The 23,257-nt window shown below is 40.2% G+C and overlaps 1 protein-coding gene across 5 annotated transcripts in view; it reads left to right on the forward strand.

Annotated features, from left to right (window-relative positions):
- The window catches only part of znf423 (zinc finger protein 423), a 182,414-nt gene that overhangs the window by 79,971 nt on the left and 79,186 nt on the right, over positions 1-23,257 (forward strand). For 3 of the 5 annotated variants that reach the window (XM_044125794.1, XM_044125798.1, XM_044125797.1), the window contains 14 exons: positions 325-406; positions 489-564; positions 862-1,142; positions 1,229-1,506; positions 2,237-2,632; positions 3,393-3,574; positions 4,255-4,794; positions 5,482-5,629; positions 6,554-7,102; positions 7,760-7,944; positions 8,725-9,140; positions 9,915-10,131; positions 12,871-12,955; positions 18,202-18,222. In XM_044125794.1, the coding sequence (XP_043981729.1) occupies positions 325-406; positions 489-564; positions 862-1,142; positions 1,229-1,506; positions 2,237-2,632; positions 3,393-3,574; positions 4,255-4,794; positions 5,482-5,629; positions 6,554-7,102; positions 7,760-7,944; positions 8,725-9,140; positions 9,915-10,131; positions 12,871-12,955; positions 18,202-18,222 (3,456 nt within the window). The remainder of the gene's footprint in view (positions 1-324; positions 407-488; positions 565-861; positions 1,143-1,228; positions 1,507-2,236; positions 2,633-3,392; positions 3,575-4,254; positions 4,795-5,481; positions 5,630-6,553; positions 7,103-7,759; positions 7,945-8,724; positions 9,141-9,914; positions 10,132-12,870; positions 12,956-18,201; positions 18,223-23,257) is intronic. The other 2 variants (XM_044125793.1, XM_044125795.1) reach the window with 1 other exon arrangement.

Raw genomic sequence — 23,257 nt, forward strand, 5'->3', positions numbered from 1 at the left:
TGAAAGGGCCAAATATGGAAAAAATCCAATCAAATATTAGAGTTACTGGGAATAGATTTATTAAACCACGATTCTCCACCGCTTGTCAAACATTACGTGCTTCTTTCTGTTACTTTCCCAGAACTGAAATCTTTCTTTACAGAAATCACTGAGCTTGAATTAGCTCCAGATTATTGAACAGATTAATTAGTCAGATTTTATGTATTATGCTTATGCAACCTTGCAGTCAGAGTTAAAAATCTCCTCTTTAGCTTTTTTTTGTTTTATTAAACATAAACGGACAGGTTCCACCATGAATTTCATCTTTAGTTTTATCGCCTGCAGGTGATAAGAAGTATAGCTGCCAGGAATGTGAAGCTGCGTTTTCTCGCTCCGATCACCTGAAGATCCATCTTAAAACACACAGGTAGTAGCATTAAAAATCGCTAAAAAAAATTTATTTCTGTTTCTCCAGTCAGATTTGTGGCTTATCGATTTTTTCTCTGCAGCTCCAGCAAACCATTTAAATGCTCAGTGTGCAAACGTGGCTTCTCTTCCACCTCGTCACTGCAGAGCCACATGCAGGTAAACGGCTTTTTATCATTTTCTCTAGGGATGCACCGATCCACTTTTTCCACTTCTGATACCGATATTTGAACTTTAATTCAAATATTTTAATTCAAATTTTAATTCAAATATAATTCAAGATTAGATTTCAGCATCAGGTCAACTGATCCCCTAATTTACTAAAACCAAAATGACAAAAAAAAAAAAAAACATAACCGTATTGGTACCAATACAGATATGAATATTGGGTCGGTGCATGTCTAGTTGTCCTCCAGAGCTAACAGATGAGTGTGTTAAAACGTTCGGACCTTGCAGGCTCACCGTAAGAACAGAGAGCATCTGGCGCTACGGAGCGAGAAGGACGGCGGGAAGAAGGGGATGGGCGGAGACGTGGACCTGGACCAGGACCTGTACATGTGCGATTACTGCGAGGAGACGTTCAGCCAGACGGACGAGCTGGAGAAACACGTCCTGACCCGACACCCGCAGCTGTCCGACCGGGCTGACCTGCAGTGCATCCACTGTCCGGAGATCTTCCTGGACGAGGCGTCGCTGCTCACACATATCGAAACGCAGCACGCCAACCGGAAGCACAAGTAACGGCGGCGTTCCGCGTTCTGAATGCTCCTGATCGGAGAATCGCTGCAGCGGGAGCTCACTGTGGTTCTCCTTCCCCTCCCAGATGTCCGGTCTGCTCAGAGCAGTTCCCGTCGGTGGAGGATGTCTACTGCCACCTGGACAGCCACCGCCAGCCCGACTCGTCCAACCACAGCGCCGCTAGTCCTGATCCGCCGCTCGGAAGCGTGGCCTCCATGAGCTCGGCCACGCCGGACTCCAGCGCCAGCCTGGAGAGAGGCTCCACCCCCGACTCCACCCTGAAACATAGCCAGAGCAGCGAACGAGGTCGCAGGAGAGGCGGAGACTCCGGGGAGGATGGAGCGATTAGTCTGGCCCATCAAGGTACTGGTACCTTCAGCTGGTACCATCAGCATCCTCACAGGTCTGCCTAAAAAATCTGTCCTCCAACTGGATTTGATCCAGAATGTTGTTGCTCGCTTTCTGACAAAAACCAGGAAGATAGAGCACATCACCCAGTCGTACAGTCCTTCCACTCAGAGAATAGACTTTAAAATATTGTTAGTTTATAATTTACTGAAAGGCTTAAAAATATTAAAGATCTACTTATCAACCTCTCAGATCTCTCAGGTCTTCTGGTTCTGCTCTGCATCCCCAGAACCAGAACCAAATGTGGAGAAGCAGCATTCAGCTTCTATGCAATGCAAATCTGGAACAAACTTCCAGAAAACTGCAAAACAGCTGAAACACTGAGCTCCTATATATCTAAACAATAAACGCACCTGTTTAAAGTTTTTGAAACATAGTCAATGAATTATTAATCAACATTTTGATCTGTAATGACGACACTTGGAAAAATTTAATGTTTTGATTGTTGATTTTTTTATGATTTTATTATGTGAAGCACTTTGAACTTCCTTGTAGCTGAAATTTGCTGTACAAATAAACTTAATTGATTGTTTTAGCAATTAAAACTGTTTAAGGATTAAGTGCAGAGAAGCTACTGACTGCTCATGCATACCTGTAAAAACCCCTATTTAATAATAAATTATTGCGGAGAAACATTTTCCTGCCAATAATTGACAGTGTTAATATCCAGCTCTTGTTTCTGCAGGATCGGGAGGGAGTTGGGCTAAGGTCACGTATTCGTGCCCTTACTGCTCAAAGAGAGACTTCCACAGCCTGGCCGTGTTGGAGATCCATCTGAAGACCATCCATGCAGACAAGCCGCAGCAGAGCCACACCTGCCAGCTCTGCCTGGAAACCCTGCCCACGCTCTACAACCTCAATGAGCACGTGCGAAAAGCCCACCGCGCCAGCGGCGGGAGCGTCGGCTCGGCGGCGGCAGCAGCAGCAGCAGCGGCTTTCCCTCTGCTCCAGTTCACAAACGTCACGGCGTTTCACTGCAACTATTGTCCGGACATGTTCGGAGACATCAACTCCCTGCAGGAGCACATCCGAGTGTCCCACTGCCTGCCTGGGGGCATCATGGCAGGATCCACCACGCTAGGTCTGCTCACTCTGAAGCGAAAGGCCTCTGTCTAAAATATCTGTCAGTATTACTGAGACCAGTCTGACCAATCACCTGCTCCCAAAAATAATGATGATTATTTATAGCTGCCACTTAAAATCAGTCACAAAAGGAATAAAAATAAAAAAGTTAAATAGGATAAAACACATGAAAGCTAATTAACATTTTTTTTTGAAGTTTGACTTTTGCAAATTAAACATTTTATATGTTTTTCATTGTATTTATAAAAAAAATGAAATAAAATCTTTATTTCAAACAAATAGACAAAAATAATATGAAGAAAATCATAAACAAACATAAAATAGCAAAAAATTTTATCCAATTCGAAAAAGAGTAGGAAGACGACAAAGCTGATTAAATAAGGAATAAAAATAAATAAGTAAAATAATAATAAAAAAAACATTAAAAAGCTAGTTAAAATGAAACTAAAATACAGCAACTTTAGCACATAAAAGATTTTTATGTTTTTTATTATATTTATAGGAAAGATAATGAATAATAATCCCCGTAAGGGTTTTCTAAAAATGTGTCACACATTATACATATTTACACATCTTATGTTTGTAATTATACAAATCCTTTGTATAATCCTATAAAATAGGATTAATATTTGGAACTTGACTTTTGTAAAATAGGAATGGTTAAGATAATCTCCACAAATTTATCATTTTTTACTGATACTTGAAGTAAAGTATTGAATGATAAAAACTGATTTCTGACGTTCCTGTCGTTCTTCCAGAGGGGAACCACGCCTTCTTCTGCAACCAGTGCTCCATGGGGTTCCTGACAGAGTCCTCGCTGACGGAGCACATCCAGCAGACGCACTGCAGCTCGGCTACAGGAGGCGGGACGGCGTCTGCAGGAGCCGTGGCCAAACTGGAGTCCCCCGTCCTCCAGGCTGCGTCTCAGTCCTTCATGGAGGTTAGTTTAAGTAGTGCTTTTTTATTTTTTCTTAATTTTAAGTAATTATTTACCTAAAACAAGCTCCTACATCTTGCTGAAAAGCAGCTTGCAAGTTAGTTTTGTCTTATAATGACCAAAAATACTTTGTGAGATGTTGTGTTTTTTTTTTCAATGTAGGCTAAGCTTTGTGTTCTTTAGCTGCTCCTTTAACTGTTATAAGCACATTTTTAAGAATTTAGTTCAAATAGTACATTAGTTAATTTGTGTATTTAGTTTTAGGACGTAGAAGGTTATTTCTAAATAACTTTTTTCTGTCGATTAAAGAGTGTTATTTTTTTCATAGGTTTAATTAAAGAAATGTGAACAAATTGTGCTTCCTTCAGTTCAGAACTGAGAATGATTCATCAATCAGAGTCAAGTGGCTTAATTAACACAAAAGCCTGAACTTAAAGGTCAAGACCACTTTAAAGATTACTCACAGTTTGGAAGGAAAGGAGTTTAAAAATTACTCTAGATTTCTGCACAGGTCTAAAAATGTGCCGTCAAATCTAATTGTGATTTAAGGAGTGTTTGTTTGTCTTCCTTCTGCTCTGCATATCTTTCTCCATTTCCTCTCTCCCTCCACAGGGACGCAGCGTTCACCGTTGGGGACTAACGGTGAATGCTGATTTTTATGAAAATGTATTTTCCATGTCCAGGTCTATTCCTGCCCTTACTGCACCAATTCTCCCATCTTCGGCTCACTCCTCAAGCTCACCAAGCACATCAAGGAGAACCACAAAAACATCCCGCTGGCTAACAACAAACGGCAGGCGAAGGTGGCTGACCTCAGCCCAGCCTCCTCCGATGTGGAGATCTCCTCTCCCAAACGCCACCGTCTGGGCGGTGACTCCACCCCGTCCCTGGGAAGCAACGGCGATTATCCCTGCAACCAGTGCGACCTCCGATTTTCCAGTTTCGAGGGTTTCCAGACGCATCTAAAGTCTCACCTGGAGATGCTGCTGAGGCGCCAGTCCTGCCCGCAGTGCAACAAAGAAGACTTTGAGACGCAGGACGCGTTGCTGCAGCACCTCACGGTGCATTACACCACGACGTCGACGCAGTACGTGTGTGAAAGCTGTGACAAGCAATTCTCCTCCGTGGACGACCTGCAGAAACACCTGCTGGACATGCACACCTTCGTCCTGTATCACTGCACCCTCTGCCAGGAAGTCTTCGACTCCAAGGTCTCCATACAGGTAAGCCACACACTGCCCTGCACAACATGGCTGCTGGACTCATGCTAATGAGACGACAATAAAACCTCTAAAGTCTTTCTATAACTAAACCCTAAAAGATGTAGATAAAAAAAACATCTGCTTTATTTCTATTCTTTATTTCTGTTCTAAAAATGAAATGTAATTAAAATCATACGTGAAAAAGTTTGTGGTTCTTTATTTTTTAATGGCAGCTTGCATCCATCAATGTTACACTGCTGCCAAGTCGAGAGTTGTTGTTTTTTACAGCGTCTGTACTGTTGATATTGTTGTAATTTCATGATATTTTACATTGATTGTATCTTGGGTTTATGACTTTTTTTATGTTTTATTCACTCACCTAGTAATGGACTAAAGATGGAAACAAGCTAAACTAAATCTGACACTTTTATTAGTGTTTTGTGCACATTGTCCCTACTTTAAATAAACTAATAAACTAATACAATGCATGTCAAGAAAAACTGTCTGGAAAAGTCCAGTGAAGCATTTGATCTAAGTTTCATACCGAATTTGTTAAGTATCCAGCCATAAAATCCTTTCCTCTGTAATTCTGCTGCACAACTTTTGTATTTATGTTTCAAAATTTGAGGAAAAGGTGGAAAATAGATTAAGGAAAAATGCGGAAATTTAAAATAAAAACCCCTGGATTTATGTCCTCCTGTCTTCCAGGTGCATTTGGCTGTGAAACACAGCAACGAGAAGAAGCTGTTTCGCTGCACAGCCTGTGCCTGGGACTTCAGGAAGGAGGCAGACCTTCAGCTCCATGTCAAACATAACCACCTGGGTCAAAGGTCAGGCCTTCCAGGAGGACTCGCAGGTACATTCATTCATTCAAAGTGTCTTGTGTTACTGGCAGACAGTAACACAAGAATGAGCTTAAAATGTCCTTAACAGTCAGAGTTAAAGTAAACGCTTTAGATATTAATGGGCTTAAGTGGATCTATTATGTGAAATTCACATTTTCCATGCATTTGGCTCTCAACTGCTTCTAAAAACAGCCAAAGTTTCTAAAAAAGCCATTTTTGGGGAATAAGTTAATGTTTTTTAGCGTCTGGAAAATGATCAGATTCAAAAACCTCCTGATGTCAAGCCACATTTGACAGGCACTGGGCTGTTACCTAGCAACTCCAGCAGAGTTCCGCATGTTACCTAGCAACCCAAGTGGAGCTCCAGCACGTTTGGTCAGCTAGTTTTACTGATGTACAATGGCTGCTGGAAAAGAAGTGTTTTGTTGTTGACTTATCATCCAGAAATCACTTCCTGCATTCTTCTCGATTGTGCAGGAGTCTCCACTTTTCAAATACCTGTGGTTGTATAATTGGGTGTCTGTTGTGCACTTGCTGCATTCTTGTTGGTTGTCCTGGAGGCTCTACTTCTGCTTTTCAAAGATGTACGGTTGTATAATTGTGCATCTGTCTGCAGCCATTTTCACATGTGAGTGTCAACATTGAGTTTGGCGGCATAATCAGCAGCAGCTTAATTGGCAGACTCCCTAAAACAGTTCAAAATATGCAGAACTGAGTAGAATAAAATCTCATTATCTAAGAATAATTTTGTACAAAAATTATAATGAACATGTTTTGTATTGACCATAAACCTATCCTAACCTGTACAAGGAAGCGTAACAGGTCTCCACTCTGGATTCTGAAATCTTTCCTGTCTTGGGCTGAGAGGAGAGAAACAAACGTAACAGCACACAGTTATCATAGTTCTGACGTTAACGAGATGTTTCTTCCTGCAGGGCTGAAGCCTCGGAAGTGCATCTTCTGTGGGGAAACGTTTGGAACAGAAGTGGAGCTCCAGTGTCACATCACCACCCACAGCAAGAAGTTCACCTGTCGCTTCTGCGGCAAAGCTTTCCACGCCATCTCCCTGCTTGAGAGACACCTGCGGGAGAAGCACTGTATCTTCGACGGCAGCAACGGCGGTGGCACCGGCAGCAGTGGGAGTCAGAACGGGACGCCCAACGGCCTGGCTCAGACTTCCAAGCGAGGAGGAGCAGGAAGCGGCGGTGGCGCGGCGGCAGCAGCAGAGAGAGCGACGGTAGCGTCCGCCGAACAGGCCGACCTGCAGAACATCCTGCTGAAGGGCGGGGTCGTTGGGGGCGGGGGGTCGTCGCAGGCAGGAGACACGGCCAACAGTCACGAGGCGAGCGGCGGAGAGGAGGAGCTGGACAACTCTGAGCCCATGTACGCCTGCGACATCTGCGGCGCAGCGTACACCATGGAGTCGCTGCTGCAGAACCACCGGCTGCGGGACCACAACATCCGGCCGGGAGAAGACGACGCAGGTAAAACTGCTCTACTATCCAGTTGGGAGGGATGGATATATGTAAAATGTTACGAGTCATTTTGGCTTAGTTTGTAGTGAAAGTCTCTCAGTATTCTTAAAATAGAACAAAACTAACTCAAAAGTGACTTTTCAACAAGATATAGGAGCTTGATTCAAGTCAGTCATTCATTAATATCGATGAGAGATGTAAGTTAGTTTGGTTTTATTTCCAGTGTATTAAGACATTGCAGTAGAAATTAGAGAAGAAATATTCTTGATTCATTTCATATGAGTCCATATTGATAATTATTGGTTATTTTTTTGTTTTAAATATCGGAAATTCAGCCTTACTGGTGACCTGACCTCTCCTTTATTATCCAACATTTTCACACTTGCACCATTTTTTTTATTTTTTATTTTCGTGACGGAATCTTAAACTGCTAAGATTAAACTGCCAGTTACTCACGTTGTTGCTAGGCAACCAACAAAAGGAGTGAGTTGCTAGGTAACCAAAGAGAGTGGGAGTTAGTTGATTCTACCAACCTTCATTGAAATTATTGCTTATTCTACCTCATGTATTGTCTATTGATATTGATCTTGTGACTATATTTATTGTTATTGATTTATTGTACAGGCTGGATTTCAGATTGTTCTTTTTTTCCTTTCTGTTTTCCAGGTTCCAGGAAGAAGAAGGCAGATTTCATCAAAGGGAACCACAAGTGCAACGTGTGCTCCAGGACGTTCTTCTCTGAGAGCGGGCTGCGTGAGCACGCTCAGACGCACCGCGGCCCCGCCAAACACTACATGTGTCCCATATGTGGGGAGCGCTTCCCGTCTCTGCTGACTCTCACTGAACACAAGGTACAAACTCATCTGCAGCTCTGGGTCTGTGTTTCAGTCCAGTAAATGTTTGTTTCCTCACTGATGGCAGATCAAGAATGCTGAGAGGTTGCAGTATCAGCTGTAAACTGTTTATTTTTCTCATATCTTTTTATTTATTGGGTGAATTTTTGAGATGAATGAATGTTATTATTAATGACATTTCAGACTAAATGAAGTGTCTGATGACTCACCCATCAAACACTTTTTTTTAGTTTGCATTCCCACCAGCCCTCTACAGTCCAACCAAAACAAACACAAGAGTCTAACGATAGCAGAAGAAATGACAAACGAGAAAAACTACAACCTCTAAAATCTGACCCACTCATTTATGTTTACATTTTGTGAAGAAGGACGTTGCACTCGATGTCTTCAGAGGTTTTTGTTGTTTCTTTCAGTGGTTCTTGGTGCAGCGCCCCCACAGGCAAGGATGGGAACATGTTTATAATTAGTTGGGTTTGTTTGACTCAGTCCAGTGTGAATGAGAACAGCAGCAGCTGAAAATGTAACAAATGTTACAATTTTGTTCCCCATTGGAGTCTACGGACTGTCAGGTGTGAAAACAGCCTGAGAGTTTTCTCATTGTTTTTTCCCCGCCTTAAATGCAGAGCAACTGCTGCAAATAATGCTGCAACTAGTAAGTTCAGCTTCAGTCTGTACAGTCTGAGCTTTCAACCCTGGATTTCTCCAATCTAATAATAGTTTCTGTTTTCTGACCTTCTATCTGTATGCTGTTAATTCCTGGGTGAACTCTTCCTCCAGGTGACCCACAGTAAAAGCCTGGATACGGGAACCTGTCGGATCTGCAAGATGCCCCTGCAGAGCGAGGAGGAGTTCATAGAGCACTGCCAGATGCACCCCGACCTTCGCAACTCGCTCACCGGCTTCCGCTGCGTCGTCTGCATGCAGACCGTCACATCAACGCTGGAGCTGAAGATCCACGGCACCTTCCACATGCAGAAGCTCTCCTCCGGCTCGGCGCTGGGGGGAGCCGGAGGCGGCAATGGCGGAGCAGGCGCAGGCAACGGCTCGGCCTCTTCGTCCCCCAACGGGCAACTGCAGCCACACAAGCTCTACAAATGCGCCTTCTGCTTGAAGGAGTTCAAAAATAAAGGGGATCTGGTGAAGCTGGATGTCAACGGGCTGCCTTACGGTCTGTGTGCTGGCTGCATGAGCAGGTAGGAAGGGAGATCACCAACCCAGTTTAATTATAAATTAAATGAGAATTCAAGCATTCTCAGTTCTTAACATTTTTTTTCTCTTGATTGTTATTCCATCTTCTCTTTGCATAATCAGTTCTTTATATTTCATCTGATTTCAACTATCTATATGTTGAAACGTTCAACTTTGTCTGGAGAATTCTGCTGTATCTTTTTGTAATTTCAACTTTTATACATTTCGTACTATTTCATGCAAATTTTTGGCTCAATTGAAATGCACTGAAGTTCTTTGGAATTTCACTACTTTAGTAAAAACCTTCACAAGCTACTACTTCTGCCTACTTTAACCTGGAAACTTCATTCAAGTTTTAAGCAAGTCACAAGATGTTAAGCTATCTTGAAGTGATTCGGCTTTTTGATATCTCCTACAGTTTTTCTAAAATCGCTATTTAAGTTTTCTCAGAATTTGGGGCGTTTTCAGTTTTAACAGTGCGCCCTCTAGTCACTGACACTTTACTGATTTTTCACAAACAAAATGCTGCTGTTTGTACAAATGTTACTCTAGAGAAATAATTTATACATCAAAACGTAGCCTTAGCTGTCTGTTTTGAGGAAATATATGTGTCACTAAAGTAGGTTTTCAGGTTTTCTTTCAAACACTTCCTGAGAACAGACATGTTTGTTCCATTGGTTTCCATATATCTGGTGCATTCTTTCAGCAGATTAGCATTCTTATGTCTGTTTCGCTAAGTATTGCTATTTTTCTTATGTTATGATGTTTCATCCATTCAGGGGGATGAATGGCCAGAGCCCCAGCCAGAGTGGAGGAGCGGTGACGCCGGGGGACACGCCAGCAGAAAAGGCCCTGACCGGGCTGAGGTGTCCGGAGTGTGGCGTGAAGTTTGAAAGCGTGGAGGATCTGGAGAGTCACGTCCAGACGGATCACCCTGAGGTCAGCCCCGAAACCAGCGCAGCAGGAAAAAAGGCCGAGGCTTCACCTGCACCCAAGGTGAGACAGAAACTGTGGAGTATTGGAGAATGTTGTGGTTTAATTCATGCAGCTCATCTGGCTGTGGTAGTGCTGCTGATGGCCGTTGTCTTCCAGTCCAACAGGTGGTCAACCCAAACTGTTTGGTGGAAAATAGTGACTAGAATATGACTTTCTCATGTGTAGAATCGTTTGCTAATGTAAATTACAGAACATTAATAGGTAGTTCTGCACATGAACACATGATGCCCAGTTCAGTGGTTCCCAATTCCAGTCCTCAGGCCCCCCTGCCTGCATGTTTTAGGTGTTTCCCTTCTGCCACACACCTGGATTGAATCTTTGGGTGATTAACAGGCTCCTGCAGTACTTGGTGGCTGCAGAAGATGTCATGCAATCATTTGAATCAGCTGTTCTGGTATAGAGGCACATCTAAAACATGCAGAGCAGGGGGGCCCTGAGGACTGGAATTGGGAAACACTGGCCTTGTTGGCATCACATGATTGTGGGTCTAATACAGGGGTCTCAAACTCCAGGCCTCGAGGGCCGCAGTCCTGCAACTTTTAGATGTGCCTCTGCTGCACCACACCTGAATAGAATAATTAAGGCTCTGGAGAACTGATCTACACAAGGTGGAGGTAATTAAGACATTTCATTCCAGTGTTTTGTACCTGTGGCACATCTAAAAACTGCAGGACTGCGGCCCTCGAGGACTGGAGTTTGAGACCCCTGGGCTAATACATGGTCATTTTAGAGAAAGTTGAGTTTAACGCATGCATTACAGAGTGAACCACACAAACAGAACAATTAAAAATGGTCAAAGTGATAATATTCTGCAGGAAGAAAAAGATACATTTCTGAGAAAAAATGGGAGAATTCTTAGATTAGAATCCGAATTCCGAGATTACAGTTAAAATTCTGGTCTTTCTTCTCATAATTCTGAGATTAAGGTCAGAATTGTAGAAAAAAATCCTAATTCTGAGCTTTCACTCAGAATTCTGGGAAAAACTTTCTAATTTCTGGGAAAAGTAGTAATAATTGTGAGATTAAAGTCAGAATTTGGAGAAAAAAGTTAAAAATCTTCTTCCTCCTCTCCTGTAGCGTACGAGTTGTCCTCTGCTGGTAAGATGTTTGTTGCTGGTAACCTCTCAGCAGAATCCCTCCTGTGCAGTGTTTGATACCTGAGCAGGAGTCAGCAGATGGAGACGTTTCTGGGAGAGCGGCAGACAGTTTGTGTTTGTGTCGGGCGTTGCTGCGTGTTGCTGCGTGTTGCTGCGGTGGATGTGTACGCGCACGGCGTTGTGTGTGTCAGCCGGGCCCCAGCGGCTCCTGCGGCTGGGCTATGCTGCTGCATTGTGGGAGCTGTTCACTCTACTTGATATTGACAGTCAGGCTCCCCGGGACCTGCCGTTGTGTTTCTGAGTGAGTGTGTGTGAAGGTGTGTGTGTGTGTGTGTGTCAGTTCCCAGGGACTCCCTGTCTTACCTACACCTTTGTTTCTGCTTAGTCTAACAGCACAAAGCAGACAAAGTAGGATTTTTCTGTGTGTGTGTGTGTGTGTGTGTGTAGTGACTGTAGCAGAGTGAAGCAGCAGAGGGAAAGTGGAAGTGGGGCCTTTGTGTATTTTGTATGTGTTTGTGCATGAGTGATCGCTGTGTGCAGTGAATGGATAAGCAGAGCTGCTCTTTAGTTCTTACTTTCTGTGACTCATCCTGGATTTTCTGCATCTTTCTTTCTCTCTTTTGTTCAGACATCTTTCCTAAATGTTTTCATTACATTATTATTCTTTCTTTCTTGCTGTTTCTGCAGATGTTGTGCACCTGAAACATTGTTTTTTCCCCAAAAACCTTTATTGAAAAAATGTAAACCAAAACAGGGGCAAAACGCAGAGTTATTACCTTTCTTTATTATGATCTTGTTAAGCTGCTATGTTTTGTTTTCAGCTCCAGTCATTACAGTTAGAAACTAGAGATCAGGCTGAAAAAGGAAAATATCAAAATTGCATTGTTCTGGGTGTAGTGATGAACTCTGACCTGAATCTTCAGTCACATAAAGACAATAACAAAGTCGGCCTTCTGTCACCTGAAGAACATTTCCAGGATTAAAGGACTAATGTCCCAGCAAGATCTAGAGAAACTAACTCATTCATGTGTTTATCTTTAGTTGCATTAGCTGTGTTTCCATTATACATGTGTGCATTAATTTCACAGCTGTGGTTTTCCATTTAATAAGAAATGCAATAAAAATTACAATACGTTAGTTCACACGATAAGTCACAATCCTCCTACCACTTCCTGTGATCTTTTCTTCGTCTTTTCCATCAGTAGTAACATCTGGTTGTTGATCACATGACTCGTGTGATACGCAAAATGTGTTTCTATTGCAGCTTTGCGGAACATATTAATTTTGATACAACAGAAAAACTGCCTCATCGGAGCGTAAAAACTGATCACCCAAATGTTTGAACAAATCTTTCTTCCAGATTTGCACCTGAAATCTGTAGCAAACTACCAGAAAACTGTAAACCAGCCGAAACACAGTATTCCTTTAAATCAAGACTAAAACCAGCCTGGTTACCGTTGCATGATTGGAACATTGATCAACATATTTGATGCATTTTTGCTTGATGATTTCTTTGACGACATTTGACGGAAAGTAATGTTTATCGCTTGTTTCATAATTGTGAAACTCTAAGCACTTTGAACCGCCTTGTTGCAGAAATGTGACTCGTTTGGTTTGGTGTCTTTTGTGTTTTCTATTCTAGAAAAAGACCTACCAGTGTATTAAATGCCAAATGACGTTTGAGACGGAAAGAGAGATCCAGATTCACGTGGCTAATCACATGATCGGTGAGTAAAACTGCTTTCTTCTTAATGTGTGTGTTCTGGTGTTATCATCTCCGTGTTGGTTCTGTGGCGCTCCAACGCGAATATTTTCCCCGGAAAGCACATGCAACTCACTCATACATGTTCAGAACACACAAACTGGATATTTGTCATTTGTTGGTTGTGTGTTGGAGCTGCTGTTCATCTTCTACTTTCTGAGAGGTTGAAATTGTTGATGTTTTCACATCAGATGCTAATAACAGTTGATTGGTTTCTCGGTTGTTGTGTTTATTTGTTGCCTAGGTTCGCTTTTGCATTAAGCGATATAAGCATTCATTTAATTCAGAGACTTGATTAATTGTGGGAAAAGGGTCTAAAGTTTTGCTCTTATTGTTGCCGAGCAGCACAAGTTAAACTAAAACCCTTCCTTGTGGCTTGGATGTTCTTTTAGAAACCTCCTGCGGGACTCTTATTATTTTTTTCTCTGCTCACCACTAATTTGCTGCCTTAGCATCCCTGTCGTCATGGAGATTAACGAGGTGGACCCTCGAGTTGTTCTGGAGGAAAAAGTGCTCTGCTCGCCCCACACACACATGCAGACACCCCCACAAACACATACACACACACCTGACAGGTACAGGCGCTGATGCACTCTGAGGGGCTGCGAGTGTGTGTGTCTGAGTTTTCCAAGTCGGCTCTGATGCAGCTGCAGAACCTCTTACTTTATCTAGCCAACACACACACACACACACACACACACCAGATGGGATTTTAGGTGTTATCAGGTCTCCCATAATTGCTGCAGTATTACTATGAATAGTAAAAGGCTGTTGGTGAACCAGTTATTTTTGGAGGTTATTCGAATTACAGAAAAAGACGGAAACTGAAACTCAGTAAATGTTAACGTTAGCTGGTCCTGAAGACGAGATACGGAGGAAGATCTGTTGCCATATTCGTTTTTAACAACAACAAAAAAACTTTAGGCACAAATGTTACTAAAATGTAGTGTTGAGAACCATTTTTGGTTGAAAGCTTTTCTAAGGTGTGACTTATTATTGTCAAAATATTGTTGTTTCGGGATGTAACAACTGTACACAACCCTGTTATGGATGGATGGATGGATGGATGGATGAAAAGGTACATTTTATATATAAATAAAAAGAACCAGTGTTAATGTAAATGCTTGTCAGTCTTTTCGTAGTATTACTTTGCTCAGATGCTTCCTAATTCCTGAAACTGCGATCAGCTGAGCGAAGTCCTGTTTCAGGTGCTTTACTGCTACTTTCTGAGTGAGAAGGAAAACTGTGTTTGACCTGGAAATGCTAATGAAGAGAATTATTAAACCTGAAAGAGGAAGACGTTAATTATCAAGTCCTTTTGTTCTCTCGGCTGCGAGGAACTTTTAGTTGATATTATGAGCAGAAATTAATCTGCAGCTTCATTTACAACACAAAAGCTCTGCTAAAAAAAGCTAAGTTATGATGTAGAAATGCCAGAAAACATGTAGTAAGCTTCAGACCATCTTCAGATAGCTGGGATGTCTTTTAGTTTGGGATTTCAGGAGGATAATTCAGAGCAAAGCTACAGACTGTTTATAGGGGTCTAAATGTTCAGCTTTTGATGCAAACAATGCAATTTTGGTATATTTTCCTTTTAGAAATATTATTTTTATGCAGTAAAAAGTAGTTCACAAGCTTGGCAATGATGCTGTGTGTGTTTATGTCTGCATGCTGGTATAATGGTGCAGAAGATGCAACAACTTCCTGGTGGGAATATTTCTGATCTGGTCCCGTTCTGCTCTTCATTCTGTTTTACCGATTCGCCTCACTTTTTTCTCCCTCAGTGACAAATTTCTGTCATAAAATCATGTCATAATCTCTTCTTATGGATCAGTTTTTGAAACGATAACATTCAGCAGTATTTAATTTTCATTCAGTTTACTTAATATACCAAAAACTGAAGAGAGAATCTGCATTACTCAGCCAAAGTTTTGAAATCGGGGAACATTTCTCCATCTGAAGTGATCAGATGTCGGTAAGACTCTGAGAGAAAAGTTTCTTGTTCCGTTTGCAGCTCCAAACCGTAACTGTTCAACGTGCTGTTAGCTCCCAGGTGGCGAGGTGCATGGAGTCCAGTCAGGTGTGTGAATTACAATCTGTCAGAATGACTGCTGGCCTTCAGATTTTTATGTCACCATTTTAAGAAAATGGTCAAAGACAGAAAGTATTTGGTTAACTCCACCCCTGTTCCAGCCTTACATCTACCACCTCATGGGTCTTGTAGTTGCACCATCACAACCAACTAAGCGACATAAATCATAAAGGATGAATATCAGAACTTATTTTTATTCCCCTATCCACTTTTTTGACCAACTAGTTTGTTTCTAGATTTATACTCCTCCACTTTACTCAACATCTCTCTAAAAAGCAAAAAATAATAAAGATGTTTCTTTAGATTCAAAAAGTCCGTTTTGTAAGTGAATCTGTGAAATCCGTATCAATAATATCCAATCAACAGGAATAATAAAAGTTTATATTTTAATACTCCAATCCATATTTTTTTTGATGAACAAGACATATTTGAACTTTGATTTGACACAAATGTAATGTATTATTCTACCTTTCCCATCATCATCCTACTCAAAAAATGAAATAGAAGAATTATTTAGAGGCAGAAAAAATCCTTTTGCTTGTGGATCTGGAATACAACTGTATCGCAAACATCTAAAATCTCCTTTATTATGTAAACAATACCTCAAATAATAACTTTTATCTATAATTTTCTGATAATTGATATAATACGTTGTGCTTCTGTGTAAAACTCAATTTTTTCTTTTTTTGCATCTGATCCGATCAGGTTTCCTGTAAACCTTTCCTGATCTTTTGTTCTCCGTGTTTTCTGAATGAAGCAGGGAAAAAAAAAGAAACGAAAGGTGGTTTAAAACTTTTGCTCAGTGTTACATTTATTCTGAATTATTCTGATGATCAAGGGCCCACACACTGATCTCACTTCATCTTCAAAGTGAGGTCCTTAAATTGCTGCTGGTTCCCAGTTCAGATTCCCTCTGATTGGACCGTCACGCCCCGTGTGTGTTCTCCCTACCTCCGGCTCCGATGTTAATTAAAGCACCATGAGGCCTTTGCTCCGAGACCAGGAGAGAAGAGCCGCTCAGCCACAGGAGGGGAAGGAGGCAGGAAGGTTGAAAGCAGAAAATGAGCAAAAAAATCTATTTCCGAACCAAGTTTTTATTATAAAAGTTTCAATTATTTTTTTTTTCTTTTTTGAGACACTTTGCGTCTTCCCGTGTTTCTACACTTGTTCACTCTGGACTTCTTGGATCTGGACAGTAATTTCCACCTGCAGCTTAATCAGGTTTCAATTGCATTTTTGGAAATCTGTGGAATATACTACTTCCTGTCTTCAGCAAACATCTATCTATTTATCATTAGGTATTTCTCTGTATTTTATGGCTAGAATAAACAGTAGAAGAACATATTTACACTGCAAAAACAAATTCTTGCCAAAAATTTCTACCTAGTTTCTAGTGCAAATGTCTTAGTTCACTTGAATTAAGACAAAACTAACTTATAAGTAACTTTTCAACCATAAATAAAAGCTTGTTATAAGTCATTAATTCCTTAATATGGATGAAAAAGAACTAAAGTGAAATAACCTACCAGTCGTAATCTACCCATATTATTATAACTTGTATTTGGGAAAAGCTGTCTTGTTCCACTGGAAAATTATTTGTCTTATTAAGGAATTATTGACTTAAAACAAGCTTCCGTTTCTTCCTAAAAAGTTAGTTTTGTCTTCAAGTGTACTGAAAGACTTTCATTACAAATCAGACCAGAAATACTTTAACATTTTGTGTTTTTCAGTGCAGTTATAGCTGCAGCAGTAATAATTATAAATCATGAGCAGCTGTGTTTGTTTGGGTTCTGGACGACCGAGCGGTTCCTGGACTTTACTGGATGAGAGGAGGAGGAGAAGACGAAGGTGCACTGCAGACATTGATGGACGTAGTGAGTGAAAATGAACGAGACATGCAGTTTTTTCTATTCTTTTGCATATTGCAGCTGCTGAAACAGATCAGCTAATTTTCCAGAGCAGCAGCTGTAACAGTTTCATCATCTGCTCTCCTAAATTTGATAGATTTTCTTTTGGGGTAGCGACACAGTGTGCTGATTAGTTTTGTTCTCCTCTCTCCTCTCACCTCTCCCTGTCACCGTATGAACATGTATATTTGTTCCTGCGTCTCTCTGGACTGTGTCGCAGTGATTTCTGGCAGCCTTTATTGTTTTCTGCTGTGCAGCTGCACATCATGAAGTAGTTCCCTCCTTGTGTGAGGCGGTGAGACGGATCACCGAATGTGCGTTGCTTCTGTTTCCTGGACGCCAGTCAGGAAGCAAAAATGGGCTGTTGATTTTTAAAGCTTTGTTGTGACAGAAGCTGTTTGAAATGATGCACTAAACACATGCATTTCCCTTAAATAAAGTCGTCAACAGCAGATTGGAAATGTTGCATGCGGCCGTTAATGCTTTGCTAATCACCTCGGTTAAGATTTCACAGCATGAAAACGTCACATTTAGAAGCACAAAGAGAACATTGCTCAAAATAAGACATTCACTTTATCCATGAAACTGTTTTTTTCCTCTTTTTTTACATTTATTATCGCTTCATTACTTATAGTCGGTAATGTTGGATTTCAGCTAGTTTTGTTGTAGGAATCACCGAAACTAAGATTAGAATCACCTGAGATCAGACCCAAAACTCGAACCAAAGACCCACGACTTGACTTTATCTAACATCTACGTAGAATTTGTAAAATGTTTTGTAAATTTGATTGGAAGCTTCTATATAACAGGCTTTAAAACTTAATAATGAGTTAGAAATTGTTATTCTGATTCTCTTGTTTATGCCCCAGATATACAAGGAATAAATTAAAACTTGGAAGTATGGATCATTTTGCTTTTGTTTGACAAGACACTTTGATTTCTGCATGAATAAATACAAAAAAGTAGCACTGAAGACTCAAACACAAATTTCACTCTAAGGCCAACAAAAGAATAACAAAACATGACCAGCAGTGTGTTGGTTTTGTTTTCTTCAACGTAACGATGAAAGATGTTTTCCCTTATTGACTGGTGAGCTGCGTTGTCTGTAACACTGCTTCCTCCTCCCCCCTCCCGCCTCATTCACAGCACATTTTACTAATCCTGGTCATTCTCTCCTCCGTTCTCCCCCATCCCCACCTTGGATGGCCATAGACGAGCCCACCTGTCAGCAAGGTTTGTCCGCTTTCTGTCTATTAGCTCACTCTGTGAGCGAGGCAGCGCTGCTGTCTCTCTGCCTGCTCATCACCATGAACATTACCCCACTTTAAAGAAAATTCTGAAAATTTTACCACCCCTTTATTTACATTTTCTTGCCAAACAGACAAATCCATAAAACTAGGGATGCAAACAATGAATTAACTTATGATTAATTGTAACTTAATGGTTTATCAGATTAGAATTTGATCGATTCACTAAAACCTGCTTAGATCTTACTTCATTGTTGTAGTTTGGCCTCCACCCAGACGAGGGCGCAGCTGGTCATCTCTAAGCAGAGCCAGTTGATACAGAAACAAAGTTGGTGGATCCATACCAGAATGGGAAAGAAAAAAAGGTCCAAATAGTCTGGTGTGGGATGCAAAATTCACTTTATGCAGTTTTGTTTAGAAATCTAAACACTCAGCAAGCTTCTTCAGTTTCACAATGTTGTTTTTTTTATCCATATTACTATAAACAATTTATTCCTTTTTGTTGGGGTAATACAGTCTCTTCACAGCAAAAACAAAAATCTCACCAAGTATTTTTGATCTCGTTTCTAGAACAAGATCTTAATACACATGAAATAACTTATAAGCAACTTTTCAGGAAGATGTGGGAGCTTATTTCAATTCCATAATATTAATGAAAAAGAGCTAGATTCACTGTCAGATTATAAAAGGTCATTTTTTCCCATGCTCTCAGTGAAATAACCCACCAATGGAATTTTCTTTGTCAATATTAAGGAGTTATTGACCTAAAACAAACTCCTATGTCTTGGTAAAAAGTTATTTGCAATCTCATTTTGTCTTATTTTAAATGTACCAAGATATTTGCAGCAGAAACTATACCAAAGGTATTTGGTGAGAATTTTGTTTTTGCAAGACAAAACTCAGGTTTTCCAGAAACTGTCTCCTTATCAAATAATTGCTAATTGATGGATAAGCTAAAAAACTTTAGATCAACTCATTAATCAATAACTTGCATCCCTAAAAGATACAGCTCAGAAATCCTGGAGAACTTCAGTTCTGATCCACTGCTTGGAAAGAAAATGCAAAGGAATGAGGAGTAACTGAAGATTTTTGCACAAACTTCTACTTAAAAAGAAAAACTCAAATAAAATCCAGATTGTCGTAAAATCCAGATTGCATGGTGTGCAGTCAGCAGATTCCCGCAGAAAACATCCTTAAATTGTTTTAAAGAGACAGAGATTTTAATGTGACACATCCTGCACACTTAACTCCCCTCACCTCCCCATTTACCCGATCCCTGCTGCTGGCTGCATGCTCCATTGTCCTTCATACATGCACACACACCCACGCACACACACAGCTGCCTTGGAGGTATCGAGTGGCCACTCACCTGTATCTAAGTGCTCCCCGTGGACTGTGGTGGCTAATGATGTGTCCTCAGCATGAGCTTTACTTACCTGTTTACATCAGTGCACAATAATAACTGGAATTCACATTCCTCATATGTTTCTGACGTTCACTTTTGGAGTAACGGAGCAAATTTCTGTCTAAAACACCAAACAGGCTCCTGAGAATCAGCTGCTCTGCGACCCTGGAGCCTGACTTTATCAGGCATCAAATCATCTCCGTTTTCGTTTTTGTTTTGTACCTGGAGGTTGCATTTTTTTGCTTTCTATTAGCCTGCAGTCAAATCTGCGATGTGTCCGACTGCTAATGTCGGTGTGCTGTCTAAGCAGCGGTCCCGCGGGTTGTGGCTGAGCCGATGCGCGCGCCGCTAAGTGCACACACCTATCGGTACGTACGTTGATGCGGCTTTGGTCTGCTTACTTTGTGTCACTGAAGACTTAATGAGGCGAATAAGAAGCTTTTAGAGTCAGTGGAGGTGGATAATGTGGTTTAAGGCCCACTCATGTATGCGTGTGTGTGTGTGTGTGTGTGTGTGTGTGTGTGTGTGTGTGTGTGTGTGTGTGTGTGTGTGTGTGTGTGTGTGTGTGTGTGTGTTGGCCACCAGCTACAAACATGGCTTCTCGTTTCTGCCCTGCTGCACTTCAGCTAATAAGACAGTGGCTGCTCTGCTGTTGATGTGGAAGATCAGACTCTGCAGCAGAAACAAACGCAGCATAACTCATCCTGTCTGTGGGGGGAGTCAGCTGGTTTCCTAGATTTACACCAATCAGGCGTAACATTATGACCACTGACAGAAGGGGAAACCCACTGGTGCTGCTGTTGGATCTCCACATGGACGGGATCTGGAATCACTGCAAAAACACAAAAATCTACCAATTTTTTTTTTCTAATGTTTCTTTTTACAATTGAAATAAGGCAAAACTAACTTAAAAGTAACTTTTCAGACAGACATAGGAGCTCTTTTAGATCAATAACTTCTTAATGTTGATGAAAAATGGAATAAGCAATATTCTTGCTTTAAGATAATTTTCATGTAATATATTTATAATGGCACAATAATGAAAGAACACATTCTCAATGATCAAAAAACTTTAAAATCTAATGAACATTTCACACTGGGACTGGAAGATCATTTTAAATATCCAAAACAAATTAACAAAACAACAGAAACTTCAAATAAAATTATTTATGAAACCTCTCTAAACAACATTGCCCTTTAAAAAAGGGGCCAGATGCATCAAGTGGTCCAGACTGAAGATTTTTGTCATCTTGGTTTTGGCAGAAAAAACAAGAAAAACAATTAGGCTTGTTTTAAGTTATCATGCCATTAATTGATTTATTGTTTACTCTGACAAGCCTCAGTGATACTAGCATTTTTTTCATCAATAATAATGACGCATTAACTTAAAATAAGGTCTGGTAATTTGCTGAAAAGTTACTTGGGAGTTAGTTTTATCTTATTTCAAGTGTACTAAGACAATTGCACAGGAAGTTAAACCAAAAACACTTAAGATTTGTGTTTTTGCAATGATGGAAGGCGGTAATGGACTAGATGTTTTCTATCATGTCTGTAGCTTTTATATATATACAGCTCTGGAAAAAATTAAAAGATCACTTAAAATGATCAGATTGTCTGATTTTACTTTTTATAGGTATATGTTTGAGTAAAATGAACATTATTCTTTTATCCTATGAACTACTGACATGTCTCTGAAATTCCAAGTAAAGATTTAGTATTTATTTGAAGAAGATGAGAACTAACAAATAACAGTTCTTTCAGACCCCAAATAAAGAAAAGTTCATATTCATTTAACTCAGGAAGAGTTCAGAAATAAATATTTGGTGGAACAACCAGGAGGTTTTCAGTGGAGTTCAGTGCAGTGGGCTCTTCATTTCTCCCAGCGCTGTAGATTTATATATATATATATGTATATATATAAATAAATATAAACATGCTGTTGGCTATTGGAAGAGACTCTTCTTAAATATTCTTCCAAAATGAGAAATGATCCATGTTGTTTTGCTTGTATTTTGTAGGGTAAGATGTGACCGAGGCCAGTATTAATATTAATGTTAATAAAACAGACTGAGGCAGGGTGTTGGGTCGCACTCTGATGGTATGAACGCGGGAACAGATGACGGCCACCCCCTCCTCCTGTCTTCATCCCTCCCTCCATCCATCCTTCCCTGCATCCCTTCCTCCCTCACCACCTGGAGCCAGCGAGCTGTGACACCAGAGGGAAGGAGGGAGTGATGATGGAGGGGCAGGGGACTGGAGGAACGGAGAAAAACAGGGGAGCAGGGAGGGCTGGATGGAGAAGCAAACCAAGGATCTTCAGTCAATTAAATCGAACAAGAAGATGCAATTATCTTACAAACCAAATTCATGTCATCGTTGACATCACATTGTTCTAAAAGTTTATTAATTTGGTCAAAAAAAGAAAAAAAACCCACAATTCTGAAAACAAAAATAAAAAGAAACGGCACAAAACTAAGACAGAAATAGATGAACAATAATTAAATTCCTGTCACTATTCATCTAATATGGGTAGAAAACCCAAAAATTATACTCAAAAATGTAACCCAAAAGTTACACTCAGGTAAGAGTAGCACTACTTCAGCATATTTTGACTCAAATAAAAGTAAGAAGTAGCTGTCCAAGAAACTACTCAAGAAAGAGTAAAAGTATTTCATATAAAATCTACTCAAGTACTGAGTAATTGATCAAATTATCAGTCATTTAATATTAAAAATTACACCATCAGACGGACCAAATTATACATTTAAGTGAAAAGTTTTGGTATTTTGAGAATGAAAATGACAATAATTCATATAAGTAACAAAAATAACAAAATAAGGAAAAATCTTCCAAATCAGTTTCTTTCAATAAAAATAAATGAAACTTAAACAGAAACTGCAGGTGTGTGTCTGACACATTTTTGGTTAAAACATGTTTGTTTTTCATTCAATGGGCCAGAAATTTTACTCAAGAGTAGAGATACTTCAAATAAAATGTCTGAAGTAAAAGCAAAAAGTACAGAGTAGCAAAAATATTTTTTTTCAAAAAAAGAGTTGGGTAGTAACTAGTTACATAAGTAAGTGTAACTACCGTAGTTACTACCCGACTCTTCTAATATACCTGTAGTTACTGACAGTAATTGACTTACGTATTATCAGTGTTAATGATTTTTACTTTACTGCAATAGCAAAGATGTTCCCTCTCAATGACCAATAAACTTTAATTTTGTAATGAAAAACAAGAAATAAAAAAGAAATAAAAACCACACGCAACCAAAACCATAAATAAAATAGATTATGAAGCCTCTGTAAGCAAAATAGCATTTCAAAAATATTAATCAGGATGTAAATGATCAAGCTGATTTTAATTTATCATGTGATTAACTTACTGCAACAGGCTTAGCTGTACGGTTTCTCCAAACACTGCTGTAGCTTATGTCTGTTAAATGGAGAAACTGTTAAATTATATCTTTTTTTGGTCCAGATTAACCAATTCAGTAGCAGATCACGCTGTTTATCTTTGACAGGGAGGCTTTAGAAAGTGTTTTATGCTCAGATTGACCCTCATTTTCCTTACAAATGTCACCATTTGAGAGGAAATAAACACATTTATTTCC

Source organism: Gambusia affinis, linkage group LG08, assembly GCF_019740435.1.
Source record: "Gambusia affinis linkage group LG08, SWU_Gaff_1.0, whole genome shotgun sequence".
NCBI lineage: Eukaryota > Metazoa > Chordata > Actinopteri > Cyprinodontiformes > Poeciliidae > Gambusia > Gambusia affinis.